This window comes from Natrix helvetica (assembly GCF_964273705.1).
Source record: "Natrix helvetica genome assembly, chromosome: 5".
NCBI classification, from domain to species: Eukaryota; Metazoa; Chordata; class Lepidosauria; order Squamata; family Natricidae; genus Natrix; species Natrix helvetica.
Genome location: NC_138551.1, coordinates 143,962,169 through 143,979,419, shown reverse-complemented (window position 1 = coordinate 143,979,419; position 17,251 = coordinate 143,962,169). Strand labels below are relative to the sequence as shown.

The 17,251-nt window shown below is 49.1% G+C and overlaps 1 protein-coding gene across 1 annotated transcript in view; it reads left to right on the top strand.

The window, feature by feature from the left end:
- Positions 1-932: 932 nt before the first annotated feature.
- Positions 933-17,251, top strand: part of LOC309392733 (protein-arginine deiminase type-1-like) — a gene marked incomplete at its 5' end in the record, with an annotated part of 30,463 nt that continues 14,144 nt past the window's right edge. Inside the window, 8 exons of the mRNA XM_081954159.1 lie at positions 933-980; positions 5,148-5,265; positions 7,318-7,443; positions 8,670-8,848; positions 10,202-10,305; positions 12,081-12,204; positions 12,562-12,669; positions 15,504-15,655. Coding sequence (XP_081810285.1) covers positions 933-980; positions 5,148-5,265; positions 7,318-7,443; positions 8,670-8,848; positions 10,202-10,305; positions 12,081-12,204; positions 12,562-12,669; positions 15,504-15,655 — 959 coding nt within the window. The remainder of the gene's footprint in view (positions 981-5,147; positions 5,266-7,317; positions 7,444-8,669; positions 8,849-10,201; positions 10,306-12,080; positions 12,205-12,561; positions 12,670-15,503; positions 15,656-17,251) is intronic.

Genomic DNA, 17,251 nt, shown 5'->3' with positions numbered 1-17,251 from the left:
CAGCGACCGCCTCTGACAGGGTGATTTCTGGTCGGGCCAGGAGACGCCTCCTCAGCCGTCGGTCCCTGATGCCGCTGACAAATTGTTCAACCAGATTGTCCTCCAAGTCAGGGAACTCGCAGGGAATGGCTGTGGTCCGCAAGGACTGGAGGAACTGGCTGACGTCTTCGTGCGGCTTCTGGACGCACTGACGGAAAGCGTATCGCCGGGTGATCTTCGATGGGGTCGGGGCGTAATGTCCCTTCAGCTTGGCCATCAGCGTGTCCCAGTCTAGGTCGTGGACTGGCACAGGGGCTGCCAACGCCCGGGCGGCGTTGAACATAGGGGTTCCGCAGCTACTGAGGAAGAAGCTGCACTTCTCCTCCATCGGAATACCCCGCTTCCCGTTGGCTCGCAGGAAGCATTCAAAACGCTCCAAAAACCCCGTCCATCCCTCTCCGTCGGTGCCGAAGGGAGCGAACGGGGGAAGCGAAGACATAGCGGCTTGGAGTTGTGCGGCTCGGGAAGCTAAACTCAAGCGGCTGAGTAACAGAGGTCGGGTTCCGTCAGGGTCGTCGCCTCAGCAGGATCCCACCTTCGTCGCCAGTGAAGAAGTGTGGGGAAAGACGAGGCTTGACACAAAGAGGAACGTCCAACTCTGTTTATTAACAAGAAGCAATGTCAAGTAATACAGGAGAGAAGCGCCCGTTCTGTAGCCTGACAGCTATTTAAGGGAAAGCTGTCAGGCCGAAGAACCAATCAGCAGGCCAGATCAGCCCGCCTCAGCCATGCCGCGCCTGATTGGCTAAGGCGCAGCATGGCTGTTGCTGGCTGACAACAGGGGGAATTCCCCGGTCGTAGGTCGGGGAGGAAAGGATACAATACAGAGCTATGAAGCTGTTCTTTCAAGAAGTCATGCTGGAGAAGGGAGGTCAACAGAGTTGTTCTGAAACATGGACAACCTCTTTGCATTAAAGACTGGGAGCAATGTTGGAAGTTGTGTGGGTACACTCGAGTCCTCCTTGACGTGGTGAAATCCTTCCCTTCTTCTTACGCTCAGGCAAGAAAAACCAAAAGGACACATACCGACTGGGTGAAACCAGGCTTAATAGCAGAGACTGTCAGAGGGATCTTAGTGGACAACCGGCTCAATAGGAGCCAGCAGTGTGTGGCGGCAGCCAAAAAAGCCAATGCAATCCTCAGTTGCATTAACAGAGGGATACAATCAAGATCAAGGGAGGTACTAATACCGCTCTATAAAGCCTTAGTAAGGCCACACGTAGAGTACTACATCCAGTTTTGGTCACCACACTGTAAAAAGGATATTGAGACTCTAGAAAGAGTGCAGAGAAGAGCAACCAAGATGATTAGGGGACTGGAGGCTAAAACTTACGGTGAACGGTTGCAGGAACTGGGCATGGCTAGTCTAGTGAAGAGAAGGACCAGGGGAGACACGATAGCAGTCTTCCAATATTTGAGAGGCTGCCATAGAGAGGAAGGGGGGGTTCATGCTATTTTCCAAAGCACCTCAAGGCCAGAGAAGGAATAATGGATGGAGACTGAACAAGGAGAGATGCAACCTGGGAATAAGGAGAAATATTTCTGACAGTGAGAGCAATCAACCCATGGAACAGAAGTTGCCTTCGGACGTTGTAGGAGCTTCATCGCTGGAGACTTTCAAGAAGAGAATGGACTGTCAGAAATGGTGTAGGGTCTCCTGCTTGGGTGGGGGGTTGGACTGGATGACCTACAAGCAGTGGTGAAATTCATTTTTTTTTACTGCCAGGTCTGTGGGTGTGACTTGGTGGGCATGGCAGAGGAAGGAATATGCAAAATCCCCATTCCCTCCTCACTCCTGTGGGAAGGATACTGCAAAATCTCCATTCCCTCCCCACTCCAGGGGAAGGATACTGCAAAAACCCCTTTTCCACCTCACTCCAGGGGAAGGATACTGCAAAATCCCCATTCCCTTCTCACTCCAGGGAAAGGATACTGTAAAATGTCCATTCCCTCCTCACTCCAGGGGAAGGATACTGCAAAATCTCCATTCCCTCCCCACTCCAGGGAAAGGATACTGCAAAATCTCCATTCCCTCCCCACTCCAGGGGAAGGATACTGCAAAATCTCCTTTTCCACCCCACTCCAGGGGAAGGATACTGCAAAATCCCCATTCCCTCCCCACTCCAGGGGAAGGATACTGCAAAATCTCCATTCCCTCCCCACTCCTGCGGAAGGATACTGTAAAATCCCCATTCCCTCCCCACTCCAGGGAAAGGATACTGCAAAATCCCCATTCCCTCCCCACTCCAGGGGAAGGATACTGCAAAATCTCCATTCCCTCCCCACTCCAGGGAAAGGATCCTGCAAAATCCCCATTCCCTCCCCACTCCAGGGAAAGGATACTGCAAAATCCCCATTCCCTCCCCACTCCAGGGGAAGGATACTGCAAAATCTCCATTCCCTCCCCACTCCAGGGGAAGGATACTGCAAAATCCCCATTCCCTCCCCACTCCAGGGGAAGGATCCTGCAAAATCTCAATTCCCTCCCCACTCCAGGGGAAGGATACTGCAAAATCTCCTTTTCCACCCCACTCCAGGGGAAGGATACTGTAAAATCTCCATTCTCTCCCCACTCCAGGGGAAGGATACTGCAAACTCTCCTTTTCCACCCCACTCCAGGGGAAGGATACTGCAAAATCCCCATTCCCTCCCCACTCCAGGGGAAGGATACTGCAAAATCTCCATTCCCTCCCCACTCCAGGGAAAGGATACTGCAAAATCCCCATTCCCTCCCCACTCCAGGGGAAGGATACTGCAAAATCTCAATTCCCTCCCCATTCCAGGGGAAGGATACTGCAAAATCTCCTTTTCCACCCCACTCCAGGGGAACAATACTGCAAAATCCCCATTCTCTCCCCACTCCAGGGGAGAGATACTGCAAAATCCCCATTTCCTCCCCACTCCAGTTGAAGGGTACTGCAAAATCTCCATTCCCTCCCCCCTCCAGGGGAAGGATACTGCAAAATCTCCATTCCCTCCGCACTCCAGGGGAAGGATACTGTAAAATCTCCATTCCCTCCCCACTCCAGGGGAAGGATACTGCAAAATCTCCATTCCCTCCCCACTCCAGGGGAAGGATACTGCAAAATCCCCATTCCCTCCCCACTCCAGGGGAAGGATCCTGCAAAATCTCAATTCCCTCCCCCCTCCAGGGGAAGGATACTGCAAAATCTCCTTTTCCACCCCACTCCAGGGGAAGGATACTGCAAAATCCCCATTCCCTCCCCACTCCAGGGGAAGGATACTGCAAAATCTCCATTCCCTCCCCACTCCTGCGGAAGGATACTGTAAAATCCCCATTCCCTCCCCACTCCAGGGAAAGGATACTGCAAAATCCCCATTCCCTCCCCACTCCAGGGGAAGGATACTGCAAAATCTCCATTCCCTCCCCACTCCAGGGAAAGGATCCTGCAAAATCCCCATTCCCTCCCCACTCCAGGGAAAGGATACTGCAAAATCCCCATTCCCTCCCCACTCCAGGGGAAGGATACTGCAAAATCTCCATTCCCTCCCCACTCCAGGGGAAGGATACTGCAAAATCCCCATTCCCTCCCCACTCCAGGGGAAGGATCCTGCAAAATCTCAATTCCCTCCCCACTCCAGGGGAAGGATACTGCAAAATCTCCTTTTCCACCCCACTCCAGGGGAAGGATACTGTAAAATCTCCATTCTCTCCCCACTCCAGGGGAAGGATACTGCAAACTCTCCTTTTCCACCCCACTCCAGGGGAAGGATACTGCAAAATCCCCATTCCCTCCCCACTCCAGGGGAAGGATACTGCAAAATCTCCATTCCCTCCCCACTCCAGGGAAAGGATACTGCAAAATCCCCATTCCCTCCCCACTCCAGGGGAAGGATACTGCAAAATCTCAATTCCCTCCCCATTCCAGGGGAAGGATACTGCAAAATCTCCTTTTCCACCCCACTCCAGGGGAACAATACTGCAAAATCCCCATTCTCTCCCCACTCCAGGGGAGAGATACTGCAAAATCCCCATTTCCTCCCCACTCCAGTTGAAGGGTACTGCAAAATCTCCATTCCCTCCCCCCTCCAGGGGAAGGATACTGCAAAATCTCCATTCCCTCCGCACTCCAGGGGAAGGATACTGCAAAATCTCCATTCCCTCCGCACTCCAGGGGAAGGATACTGTAAAATCTCCATTCCCTCCCCACTCCAGGGGAAGGATACTGCAAAATCTCCATTCCCTCCCCACTCCAGGGGAAGGATACTGCAAAATCCCCATTCCCTCCCCACTCCAGGGGAAGGATCCTGCAAAATCTCAATTCCCTCCCCCCTCCAGGGGAAGGATACTGCAAAATCTCCTTTTCCACCCCACTCCAGGGGAACGATACTGTAAAATCTCCATTCTCTCCCCACTCCAGGGGAAGGATACTGCAAACTCTCCTTTTCCACCCCACTCCAGGGGAAGGATACTGCAAAATCCCTATTCCCTCCCCACTCCAGGGGAAGGATACTGCAAAATCTCCATTCCCTCCCCACTCCAGGGAAAGGATACTGCAAAATCCCCATTCCCTCCCCACTCCAGGGGAAGGATACTGCAAAATCTCAATTCCCTCCCCATTCCAGGGGAAGGATACTGCAAAATCTCCTTTTCCACCCCACTCCAGGGGAACGATACTGCAAAATCCCCATTCTCTCCCCACTCCAGGGGAAGGATACTGCAAAATCCCCATTTCCTCCCCACTCCAGTTGAAGGGTACTGCAAAATCTCCATTCCCTCCCCCCTCCAGGGGAAGGATACTGCAAAATCTCCATTCCCTTCCCACTCCAGGGGAAGGATACTGTAAAATCTCCATTCCCTCCCCCCTCCAGGGGAAGGATACTGCAAAATCTCCATTCCCTCCCCACTCCAGTTGAAGGGTACTGCAAAATCCCCATTCCCCCCTCACTCCTGGGGGAAGGATATTGCAAAATCTCTCCATTCCCACCCCACTCTTGGGCCAGCCAGAGGTGGTATTTGCCAGTTCTCCGAACTACTCAAAATTTCCGCTGCCGGTTCTCCAGAACTGGTCAGAACCGGCTGGATTTCACCCCTGCCTACAAGGTCCCTTCCAACTCTTGTTAATCTGTAATCGTCTCCCCCACAGACCAAATGGACCTGGGGCCCAGATGGAGAAGGCGCGGTATTGCTGGTGAACTGTGACCGAGATGGTCCAAGCCATGGAAACATGGATCACACCTACCCTTACGTGCGATCCCACGCAGGTAGGTCTTCAGGCATCCCTGTAACAATGGAAGAATTGAATCAATGGAGCCTCCTTCGTGGTGGGACTCCATGCTTTGAGTCAACTTCTCCTGAAAGCTCTTGATGTCAACGCTCTTTGTGTTTTTGGGACCAGCTGAAGATTTCACTTTTTGGATTCAGGACTTTCTGGCTTTTAAAAAAAAAATACCCACCCCCCAATGCTCTCTGATTATTGTATTTTGTTATTGCCGTTTGACGTTTTAAAAGGATCATCTTCCTGTCCTTGTCTTGTTTAATCCAACAATGTTTATGGCGTGTCATTCACCTGAGGACCTTAGGAAAACGGGGGAAATCATAAATGTTTGAAGCAGCAGCCACATCTGGGTAGGGCAGGTGGCTGGGAAGAGGTGAGCCAACCCCAAGAGGAGAGGAAGACCAACAGCTGTCGCTCTCCTCTTGGCTCAGCTGCCTGAAGAGAAGAGTGCGCTGGTTTTGCCAAGGAAGCTTGGATGAGTTTAGGGTGCAATCAATTCAATCCCTTCTAACGAGGAGAAGACCAAAGTAGCAGCACCCAGTAGCCATTTAGGATCAAAGCTGTGCAGAAGTGAGAAATACCTCCTGAAATCAGCAAGGGTAGAAACCCAAGACACCATGATGAAGCTATGAAGCTGCTGTAGCCTAGAGGGGGAGCTCTCCCTTCACCACCAGCAGGTTGTGAGTTCGATCCTAGGTAGAGGCAGATGTAGGGTCACCTGCTTGAGCATGGGGTTGGATTAGATGACTTGCAACTTCCAACTCGGTGAATCTGAATCAAAGGGTCTATTTTGACCCCTTTGCTGGGATGAAAAGGAGGATGCTAAGATAGCAATAGAAATAGCACTTAGACTTATATACTGCTTTACAGTGCTTTTACAGCCCTCTCTAAGCGGTTTACAGAGTCAGCCTAATGTCCCCAATGATCTGGCTCCTGATTTTATCCACCTCGGAAGGACAGAAGGCCGAGTCAACTTTGAGCCTGGTGAGATTCAAACTGCTAAATTGCAGGCAGCCGGAAGGCGGCAGAAGTAGCCTGCAGTACTTCATTCTAACCACTGTACACCAAGGAAAGAAGGAAGGAAGGAAAGAAAGAAAGAAAGAAGGAAGGAAGGAAGGAAGGAAGGAAGGAAGGAAGGAAGGAAGGAAGGAAGGAAGGAAGGAAAAAAAGAACAATAGTAATACAATACAATACAATACAATAGTAGAGTTGGAAGGGACCTTGGAGGTCTTCTAGTCCAACCCCCTGCCTAGACAGGAAACCCTCTACCGTTTCAGACAAATGGCAATCCAACATCTTCTTAAAGACTTCCAGTGTTGGGGCATTCACAACTTCTGGAGGCAACTTCTGTTCCACTGATTAATTGTTCTAACTGTCAGGAAGTTTCTCCTCAGTTCTAAGTTGCTTCTCTCCTTGATTAGTTTCCACCCATTGCTTCTTGTTCTACCCTCAGGTGCTTTGGAGAATAGTTTGACTCCCTCATCTTTGTGGCAACCCCTGAGATATTGGAACACTGCTATCATGTCTCCCCTAGTCCTTCTTTCTCTTAAGCTAGTAATAGCACTTAGACTTATATCTTGCTTCACAGTGCTTTACAGCCCTCTCTAAACTGTTTACAAAGTCAGCCTCTTGCCCCCCAAAATCTGGGTCCTCATTTTACCCACCTCAGAAGGATTGAAGACTGAATCAACCTTGAGCCTGGTGAGATTCGAACTGCCAAATTGCAGGCAGCTGGCAATTAACAGTAGCCTGCAGTACTGCACTCTAACCACTGCACCGCCATGGCTCATAAGGTTGTTAACCATTTTGGACAATAGAACGTGTTTTGTCCTCCTTTTCATTGTAAAAAAGTTGGTCACCTTAGTTAACGCTAAGCCTCTCTAGAAAGATCAGCTTATTTTCCATCCTAAGACTTCCTCCAGAAGCAATCCAAGAGTGAGTTCTTCACAACTCAAGACTCCACGTAGTGGGATCCCAAGATGACGTTGCTGATGGCCTACTGTCTCCGTACCAAACCCTTGTCTCTTCTCTTCTCCAGATCTTCAAGACTTGTCTCTTGTGATTCTCAATATCAACAGCCCTGCCGGGATCTTCGACAACCACAAACTGATCCTTCACATCTCCATGTTTGATGCTGCAAAAGTGAGAGTTTTCCACGCAGCTGGTAAGTAGCTAGGTGGTGTCTTCCAGTGCTTGTGTGTTAATATATCATTGTGTTGTGTCAGGTACTGAGGATTTAATAGCTGCCAGCTGATGTAAGGTTGTAAGCTGTAATACCAGTAAACCAGGAATACGTGGTTGTTGGACAGTGGGGCAAGCCAGCTTCTGATCAGCTTACAGCATTATTCTAATGATTGTAATATATCTGACATGTTAACAAAACCTGTATCTGTGGAAAAATATAAAGTATAAAGACTGTGTCAAAGCATTTGGATTATCAGCTGTACAGCTTTAAATGGGAGGAGTGTCAGGTACTGAGGATTTAATAGCTGCCAGCTGATGTAAGGTTGTAAGCTGTAATTGTAAGATGATGCAATGAGGATGATGCCTGGTTTCACCCAGTCTGTATGTGTACTTTTGGTTTTTTTTACCTAAGTGTCAGATAGGGCCCAGTGTCCTTACCAGTTTGTTAGATAGGACCCAGGGTTCAAGTCTGTCAAGACTCATCTGGATCTTGACCTTATCTTCTAGGGCCGTGATGGCAAACCTATGGCACGCGTGCCACAAGTGGCACGCGGAGCCATTTGTCAGGGCACGCGAGGTGCTGCCCTGTCAGCTGGCCAGCGCACATGCACACGCTGGCCAGCTGAGTTCACCTTTTTAAAAGCTATTTTTCGCCTTCCCCAGGCTCCAGAGGCTTTATAGGAGCCTGGGGAGGGTGAAAAGAGCTTCCCCCGCCCCCCGGAGGCTTCAGGGACCGTCCCTGAAGCCTTCGGAACGCTTAAAACCACCATCCTAGCAAACCGGAAGTGGCTTCCGGTTTGCTCGGAGGGTGGTTTTAAGCGCTCCGAAGGCTTCAGGGAAGCCTCCGGACAGTCCCTGAAGCCTCCGGAGGGCCTCCGGGTGGTCAGGGGAGGCTCTTTTCGCCCTCCCCAGGCTCCTATAAAGGCCCTGGAGCCTGGGGAGGGGAAAAAAAACATGTAAAATGGGGGGGTCGCGCTTTGTGCGCTCATGCGCACTGGGGGGGTCACGCGTTGCATTATGGGTGCGGCATGCCCGCACTCAACCCCCCTGCGCTCCCCCCACTTGTGGCACGCGAGCCAAAAAAGGTTCGCCATCACTGTTCTAGGGTGTTGGCTGTCAGCTTAGTATCATCCACACATTTGGTAAGTTTCCCTTCTATCCCCTCATCTCACTCGTCTAACCTCCCTGGATACGTTCCCTCAACAGAAAACACTTCGGTCTCCCACTACGAGAACATCTTGGGGTCAGACAAGCTGTCCTACACCGTGCAAGCTACAGATGGGAAAGGACAACATACGTTTTACGTGGAGGGCCTCGCGTTCCCAGACGGAGACTTCAACGGCATTGTGTCGTTGAATGCCACCTTGCTGGAGCAGACTAGCTCGGTAACATATTCATTCTTTATTGTAATCCACGATCCATATATAGCCTTTTGTTCTAAACCTCCCCCCACCCCGGTCCGGTAATGAACGCCGACACAGGTTTAGCTGTCTGCAACACTTTATTGACAGTCCTCTAATCTTGTTGGCTGAAAGCCCAAACACGATTCACAAACAAGATGTTGGCAGCAACCCAGACTCCAACAGATACAAACAAGAGCTTCTCCAGCTGGTTACAAACAGACACACAAGACAGATCAGATGAAGAGTTCTCCAGATTAATATGAACGGTTGTGTCCTGCAAAAATCTCCTCCCAACGTCCCTTCTTATATACGCTCTTGAGAGGGGCCAAGCCACAAACACCTGAGCTTTATTATCTCTTAGGAGCTTGTCTCCGGAGCAGCTGTTGCCTTCGTTTCTCCGCCCTTCTTAATCTTGCGTCAGGGACAAACCCCCTTTGATCCTCCCCACTGCTCCATGCCTCAGGTGCCTCCTGATGGCCAACCAGCCTCTCTGGTCCCTGCTCTGCGTCTGAACCCTGCCCAGGGTCCTCCACCTCCTCCACAGCCAACTCATAGGGTTCATCGCTGTCTGAGTTGCTCAGCAGCTCCAACGGATCCTGCTGGGTCACAGCAGCCTTTTATATTTGGTTCTCCAATCTCTGTGTTTTGGGCGTGAGATGGGTTCTCCCTAGCCTTTGTCCCTCTGCTGCTTTCCTGTCTTCCTTGTAAAATATGGCATCTGTTATTTGTTGCCGCTATATCAGTTTGACAGCTGTCAACGAGCATAAAACAAACTCCTGGTCCCGATTAAAACCCCTTTTATTAATTTCCTGTGAATTCTGCTCATTCACATCCAGCAAAGTCTTTCAAGGGAGGATTTATGGTCACAGACCTTATCTGACTGCCCGGCCCATATCTGCAGAACTTGGCCAGGAGTCTCGGAGAGTCAGGAACCAATGAAGCGAACTAATGATCTCCTACAAACTCCACTCCCCTTTCGCTCCTCTTTTATTTCCTCTGGGAGGGGCCATTCACCGTCCACCTGTGGCCTTACTCCCAAGTCGACCCCTGTTCCTCAGCTGTTCCTTTCATCTGGCAACTCTGCGCATGTGCACACTGGGAACAGGCTCCAGCTGTTCTTCTGCCTCACTGATGTCTGACTCTGAAGGCAGCTGATGACTGTCAGACGGTTCTGGCCCCCTCATCAGAGCCTTCCCCAGACTCCAGGACCGGCCCATGTTCCTCCCCAACCTCCTCACTGTCCGTCTACTGTCAGCTCTGAGGGCCAATGGCAGGCCACAACAAATTGGAAGGTGCTGGTTCTAATGTCATCCATTTTCTTCCCTCTCTTCCCAGACCTCACCGGCCACTCCAGTTTTCACCGATACTGTGGTTTTCCACGTGGCTCCTTGGCTCATGACCCCCAACACCCAGAGACCCCTGGAGATCTTTGTCTGCAGGTAGCCACAAAGCACCAGCAGGATTCCCTTCCTGAGTGAAACAAGACTCATTCACCAAAATAACCCTAAATTTAGATTTTTAGAAAGGCATCTCCAACAACCATTAATTCCTCAGGGCAGGACAGAAATTTAACTGGGCAGTTTTGAAGGAGGCCTCCTAAATTGAGGGAACATTCCTTGTAGCTGCGTTTTATTTGGTTTGCCAGCTGTGCCTATATTTTGTGCAGACTGAACTGTTTCTTAGCTGTGCTGAGATTTATTGCCCATGCCACAGTTCTTATCTGCAATGATTTACTGCGCAGGTCACACATTCTTTCTTAACGTTCACTTCTGATCTTTTGTTCGCCTGCCAAGGGAGGTAGGCACAGAACTCTGCCAAGGTGTAATTAATTCAGTTAGCAAGTTTGTATCTTTACTTTCTTTTATATTAAAATGTTTTTTTATTAGATCATGCCTCGGGTTTATTTTTGCTTATTCAAGAAGTATACTTCGAGGAGAAGCCACGATCCATCATCATTAATTACAAAGGGTTTAAATTATATCCCCAACACATGGTAGCAGAGGATGGTTGTCTATTTACAATACAATACAATAGTAGAGTTGGAAGGGACCTTGGAGGTCTTCTAGCCCAAACCCCTGCCTAGGCAGGAAACCCTATACCGTTTCAGACAAATGGCTATCCAACATCTTCTTAAAGACTTCCAGTGTTGGGGCATTCACAACTTCTGGAGGCAAGTTGTTCCACTGATTAATTGTTCTATGGAACAGCCTTTAAGAAGTCTTTAAGAAGATGTTGGATTATATTTTATGGCTTTCTCCTTGTTTCGTTACTTTGAAGATAAGCGTAGTAGGCTAATCTAGACAGGATGATTTATCTCGCGGCCGAGGAACGTCCCTAACATTCCTTGTGTCAACTCCCAACGTTGTCATAGAGAGAAGGGCCGGGGGGAGGGGAGTACATTCCACGCATACTGTCAACTGCAGCAGGTTTAGGGAGGGTGCATCTCATAGGGGAATGTGATTTATGACACAGACTGAGGGGAGGGGAGGAACAGGGGTAAAGGTCAGCTATAAATCAAACAAAGCTTAGACCTGATTGTGGAAAAGATCTTGCCTATGATGGTCCTAATAAATGACTATCGTATTTTTCAGAGTATAAGACGCACCCTTTCCCCTCAAAAAGAGCCTGAAAATCTGGGTGCCTCTTATACACTGAATACAGCATTTTTTGCTTCCCGAAACTCGCCCCCCCTTCACCAAAATGGCCATGCATAGCCTTTAAGAGGCTTCCAGAGTGCTCCTGGGGGCTGGGGAGGGCAGAAATGAGCGAAGAATGGACTGTTTTTGCGCCCCCCCCCCAGCAGCACTCTATAAACTTCCTAAAGGCTATCCATGCCCTTTTTGGGGGAAAAAAATGGGCCCGTTTTCACAAAAAACGGGGCATTTTTTGCTCATTTTTGCCCCCCACCCCCAGGAGCACTCTACAAGCCCCCTAAAGGCTATTCATGCCCTTTTATTGAAAAAAAATGGACCCGTTTTTGTAAAAAATGGACTTGTTTTTGTGAAAAACGGGCCGTTTTTGGGAGATTTGCAGAGTGCAAACCTTTTTTTTTTTTAATTTTCCTCTTCAAAATCTTGCTGCATCTTATACTCTGAAAAATACGGTAGTTTTGTAATGACTCATGAATCAATTAGGGCATTTTAAGGAAACCTTACACCTTGATCATCTAACTTTCTCAGTTGTAATTCCTGTTGCCATCTTCTTTTTCTTTTAGCATCGAGAAGGGTACAAACTCCAATGGAAAATTCCTGGAGGCGATAAAACTTCTAGCAAGGAAAGCCAACTGCAAATTAACCATTTGTCCAGAAGTTGAAAACCGGGGAGACCGCTGGATTCAGGTACACTAGTTTGGGACACAAACGTAGACTTAAAGGCAAAGGTTCCGCTCGCACGTATGTGCTAGTCGTTCCCAATTGGTGGAGCTTGTCTCCGTTTCAAAGCCGAAGAGCCAGCGCTGCCCGAAGACGTCTCCATGGTCATGTGGCCGGCATGATTAAATGCCAGAGGCGCACGGAACGCTGTTCCCTTCCCACCAAAGGTGGTCCCTATTTTTCCACTTGCATTTTTTAGGTGCTTTCGAACTGCCAGGTTGGCAGAAGCTGGGACAAGTCATGGGAGCTCACTCCGTTATGGGACTAGAAGACCTACAGAATTCCTTCCAACTCTGTTATTCTGTCATTCTTCCCCCCCAACAGGATGAGATGGAATTTGGTTATGTAGAGGCTCCTCACCAATCCTTCCCCGTCGTCTTCGATTCGCCCAGGAATCGGGGCCTGAAGGAATTCCCTTTCAAGAAGATTTTGGTAGGTCAACATCTCCCATCCTTTCTTGGCCAAGAGAGATCGGATTCTCCCCTTCTTAGATCAATAGACCTCAACAGAATAAGGCAAAGTTGCAAAGAGGTATTGGACAAAAATAAAGATATGATGGGAAAAGATAATAAAACAACGTATTGAGTTTAAACCAGAAATATTTTTGTTGGGAATCTTACCTAAAACTGACAACAAAGAAAACATATATTTAATCATTAATGTATTAACAGCAGCTAGAACTGTGCTTGCACAATATTGGAAAAGTGAAGAGATTCCTACTGAAGAGAAGGAGATTAGGAAAATATTAGAATGTGCAGAAATGAATAGACTAACACTAGCAATTAAGGAGAAGGAACAAGCTGATGATTATATGATACAGGAAGCATTTTACCAATGGTTAGAGAATAAAAAAGGAAATTGGAAATAAAGAAAGACGACAACAAGAAGAATAGAAAATACATTAAGGTAGCGATCAGAATAAAATGGCAACTAATAACACGAGGACGATGAGAATAATCATATTTAATATTATTACTGTATTTTTATTAGAAGGTATGTTATGAGGGAAATATATAATTGTTCAATGTATATAATTGGTGGAAGGATTTGGCACAGAAATATTTGTACCCATACGACACACTGCTTAAGGCAGTGTTTCTCAACCTTGGGGACTTTAAGTCCTGTGGACTTCAAATCCCAGAATTCTCCAGCCAGCTGGCTGGGGAATTCTGGGAGTTGAAGTCCACAAGTCTTAAAGTTCCCAAGTTTGGATACCCCTGGTATAGTGGTTAAGGAACAAGGCTAGAAACCAGGAGATTGTGAGGCCAGTCCCATTTTAAGCATAAAAAGCTGGCTGGGTGACTTTGGGCCAGTCACTCTCTCTTCAGCCCATGACACATTGCTTAAGGGGAGATGAAATGTTTATATTTTTTAAAATGGAATTTTTTTAAAAAAAACTTAAAAAATAAGGATTGACTTGCAGGCAGAAGGAATCTGAACCGCGCAGAGTTATCCTGTTTCACCAAAATGTGGGAAAGTCCTCCACGGAAAAAAGTGCAAATAACACTTTTGCACCATAAATGCCAAAGCTCAGGTTCTAAGGGATAGAAGATTCTTCAACGAGTCTCCTTTTTTTAATTGAAAAAAAAAAGAATAATCTTTTCAAACTTTTTACATTGCTCTATTCCCGTGATGGCGAACCTATGGCGTGCATGGCAGAGGTGGCAGGCAGCGCCCTCTCTGTGGGCATGCAAGCCGTCGCCCCAGTTCAGCTCCGCCATGCAAGCTCACATGCCTCCTGCCGGCCAGCTGGTCTTTGGGTCTCTGCTGCGCATGCAGGGGTGCAGCCCCCCCCCATGTGCATGTACAGAGGGGAAAGATGCATACGGGGGGCATGCATGCATGCATGGAGCTTGTATGTAGAGGAGTGCATGCTGATATGCGGGGGGCACACATGCATGCACGGGGGGGTGCAGCACATCCATGGGGTGGCATATGTGCGTGTGTGATGTGGGGTGCATGTAGTGGGTTGCAGGCGGTACGCCCCGGTATGGGCATACTGGAGGCTGCCCCGAGCACCGGATACCGTTCCGGTACGGTGCTTCGGAGAGCCCACCTGCCCGCCCGAGCTCCTTATCGGTCTTTTAAATCTTCTCAGCTTCCGCGCACGGCCTGTACAGTGCCTGCGCGACTCTCTGCTGAGCAGCTGGAGCATCGCGAAGGCTCACGGAGGCGCTAAGAGGGTTGGAACGGGATCCGGAATCCACCCCTGGGCTGCACGCACATACGGGGGTTTGGGTCAGTGGTGGGTTTCAAATTTTTTTAGAACCTCTTCTGTAGGTGTGGCCTGCTTTGTGGGAGTGGCCTGCTGGCCATGTGACCAGGTAAGAGTGGCTTGGCAGTCATGTGACTGGGTGGGCGTGGCCAACTTGTAAAATGTGGTGAAACTCACTTAACGATGCTCTTGCTTAGCAACCAAAATGTTGGCTCAGGAACTCTGGCATTTGAAGCACGCAAGTCTTCAAGCTGTCAGGTTACAAGACCCTTGCGCCCCTAACCCTTTAGGAAACAAACCCCAGGGGTGTTCAAAGTTGACAGCTTTAAGACTTGTGGACTTCAACTCCCAGAATTCCTCCTCCAGTCAGGTTGGCTCAGGAACTCTGGCATTTGAAGCACACAAGTCTTAAAGCTGTCAAGTTACAAGACCCTTGCGCCCCTAACCCTTTAGGAAAAAAAACCCCAGGGGTGTTCAAACTTGACAGCTTTAAGACTTGTGGACTTCAACTCCCAGAATTCCTCCTCCAGTCAGGTTGGCTCAGGAACTCTGGCATTTGAAGCACGCAAGTCTTAAAGCTGTCAAGTTACAAGACCCTTGCGCCCCTAACCCTTTAGGAAAAAAAACCCCAGGGGTGTTCAAACTTGACAGCTTTAAGACTTGTGGACTTCAACTCCCAGAATTCCTCCTCCAGTCATGTTGGCTCAGGAACTCTGGCACTGAAGTGTGCAAGTCTTAAAGCTGTCAAGTTACAAGACCCTTGCGCCCCTAACCCTTTAGGAAAAAAAACCCCAGGGGTGTTCAAACTTGACAGCTTTAAGACTTGTGGACTTCAACTCCCAGAGTTCCTCCTCTCGCTCTTCATCTTGATGATGTGCGGACGGGCGGGGAGGGGAGGGAGCTGGAACCGGTTCTAAACGGCACGGTAGATTTGTGGAACCTCTTCTATAGAAGGAGGTTAGAACTGGCAGGAACTGGCATGCGTTGGCCACTCAGTCTTAAAAAGCTTAGCCATCACTGCTCTATTCTCTTTGTCTTTATTGTCATCAAGGGCCCTGATTTTGGGTACGTCACTCGGGAACCCAAGAACGGGAGAGTGTCCAGTCTGGATTCTTTCGGTAACCTGGACGTCAGCCCACCTGTCTCGGTCAAGGGAAGAAATTACTCCTTGGGGAGGATCCTCATAGGCAGCAGTTTTCCTGGGTAAGGAAGTCACGAGACCCCTGTTTCCCATCGCTCCTTAACACGTCAGAATAGAACTGGAAGAGGCCTTGGAGGTCATCTAGTCCAACTCCCTGCTCAAGCAGGAGACCCTATATACAATGTCAGACCAGAGGCTGCCTAGTCTCTTCTTCAAAGCCTCCAGTGAAGGAGAGCCCACAACTTCTGGAAGCAACTGGTGATATCTCCTCACTGGTTGGAGGTTCCTCCTTCGTTCCAGGGTGCTTCTCTCTTTCTTTAGTCTCCATCCGTTGTTCCTTGTTTTGCCCTCTGGTGCTTTGGAGGATAATTTGTCCCCTTCTTCTTTGTGGCAGCCTCTCAAAGACTGGAATGATGCTATCATGTCAGCCCCAATTCTTCTATTCTTTGGACTAGTCAGACCCAAATCCTGCGGCCGTTCTTCCTAGGCTTTAGTCTCCATCTTAGCTGCTCTTCTTTGCACTCTTTCCAAAGTCTCAACATCTTTGTTGCACTGTGTTGACCAAAACTGGATGTGTGGCCTTACTAAGGATTGATAAAGCAGTACTAATACTAATACATAGGCTTTTATTCTATGCCTCTATTTATACAACCCAGGAGTTTATACAACTTGCAGGAGCCAACACCACAACTGGTCACCCAAAAAAAACCTGCAGCCAGGTAGCCACACTATGCGGTGCCGGAGAAGATTCTAGAGAGTCTCTTGGGTTGCAAGGCAATCCGATCTGTGGATCCTAATCGAAATCGACACCGACTAGAACAGGGGTCAGCAAACTGCGGCTCTGGAACCGCATGTGGCTCTTTCCTCCCTCTGCTGCGGCTCTGTCACCGGTCGGCGCCACAATTTTGAGAGGAACTTCCGGTTTGGGGGAGGGAGGGGAGAAATGCACAGCGCGCCAAGTGAAGACTCTATGGCAAGGGGAGGGTTTTCCAGTTGTCTTCACAATTGATAGGGCTTCCGGTTATGACAGGCAGAGGAAAAAGTACTCCGCGCTAGGAGGAGACTCTATGGTGGGGGAGCTGAACTTCCGGTCAGCTCCAGAATGGAACGGGGGTCTTCCGGTTAGGACCTTTGTGGCTCCCGGTGTTTTCTTTTCTGTGGGAAACGGGTCCAAATGGCTCTTTGAGTGTTGAAGTTTGCCGACCCCTGGACTAGAAGGACAGATACTGAGGCTGAAGCTCAAATGCTTTGGCCGCCAAATGAGAAGAAGGATTCTTTGGAAGAAACCCCGATGTTGGGAAAGATGGAAGGGAAGAGGAGAAGGGGAGGGCAGAGGAGGAGACGCTTAGATAGAGTCGTCGACACCAACGAGCATGAGTTTGGGCAAAATTGGGGTAGGAGTGAAGGACAGGGAGCCCTGGCATGCTGGGATCCATGGGGTGGTGAAGAGTCGGACATGACTTGCCAGCTGACCAACAGAAAGCTAGACTATAAATGGACCTCTTCTCAAACTCTTCAGCCTGCACGCCCTTGGGCCACCAAGTCTGTAGATGACATTCAGGAAACGGAGATTTATTCCCCGAATGTCATCTACCAACCAACCGCACTCAACAAAAGTAAATGAAAAGCAGTAGGAAGGCAAGTTAATAACCCTCCTT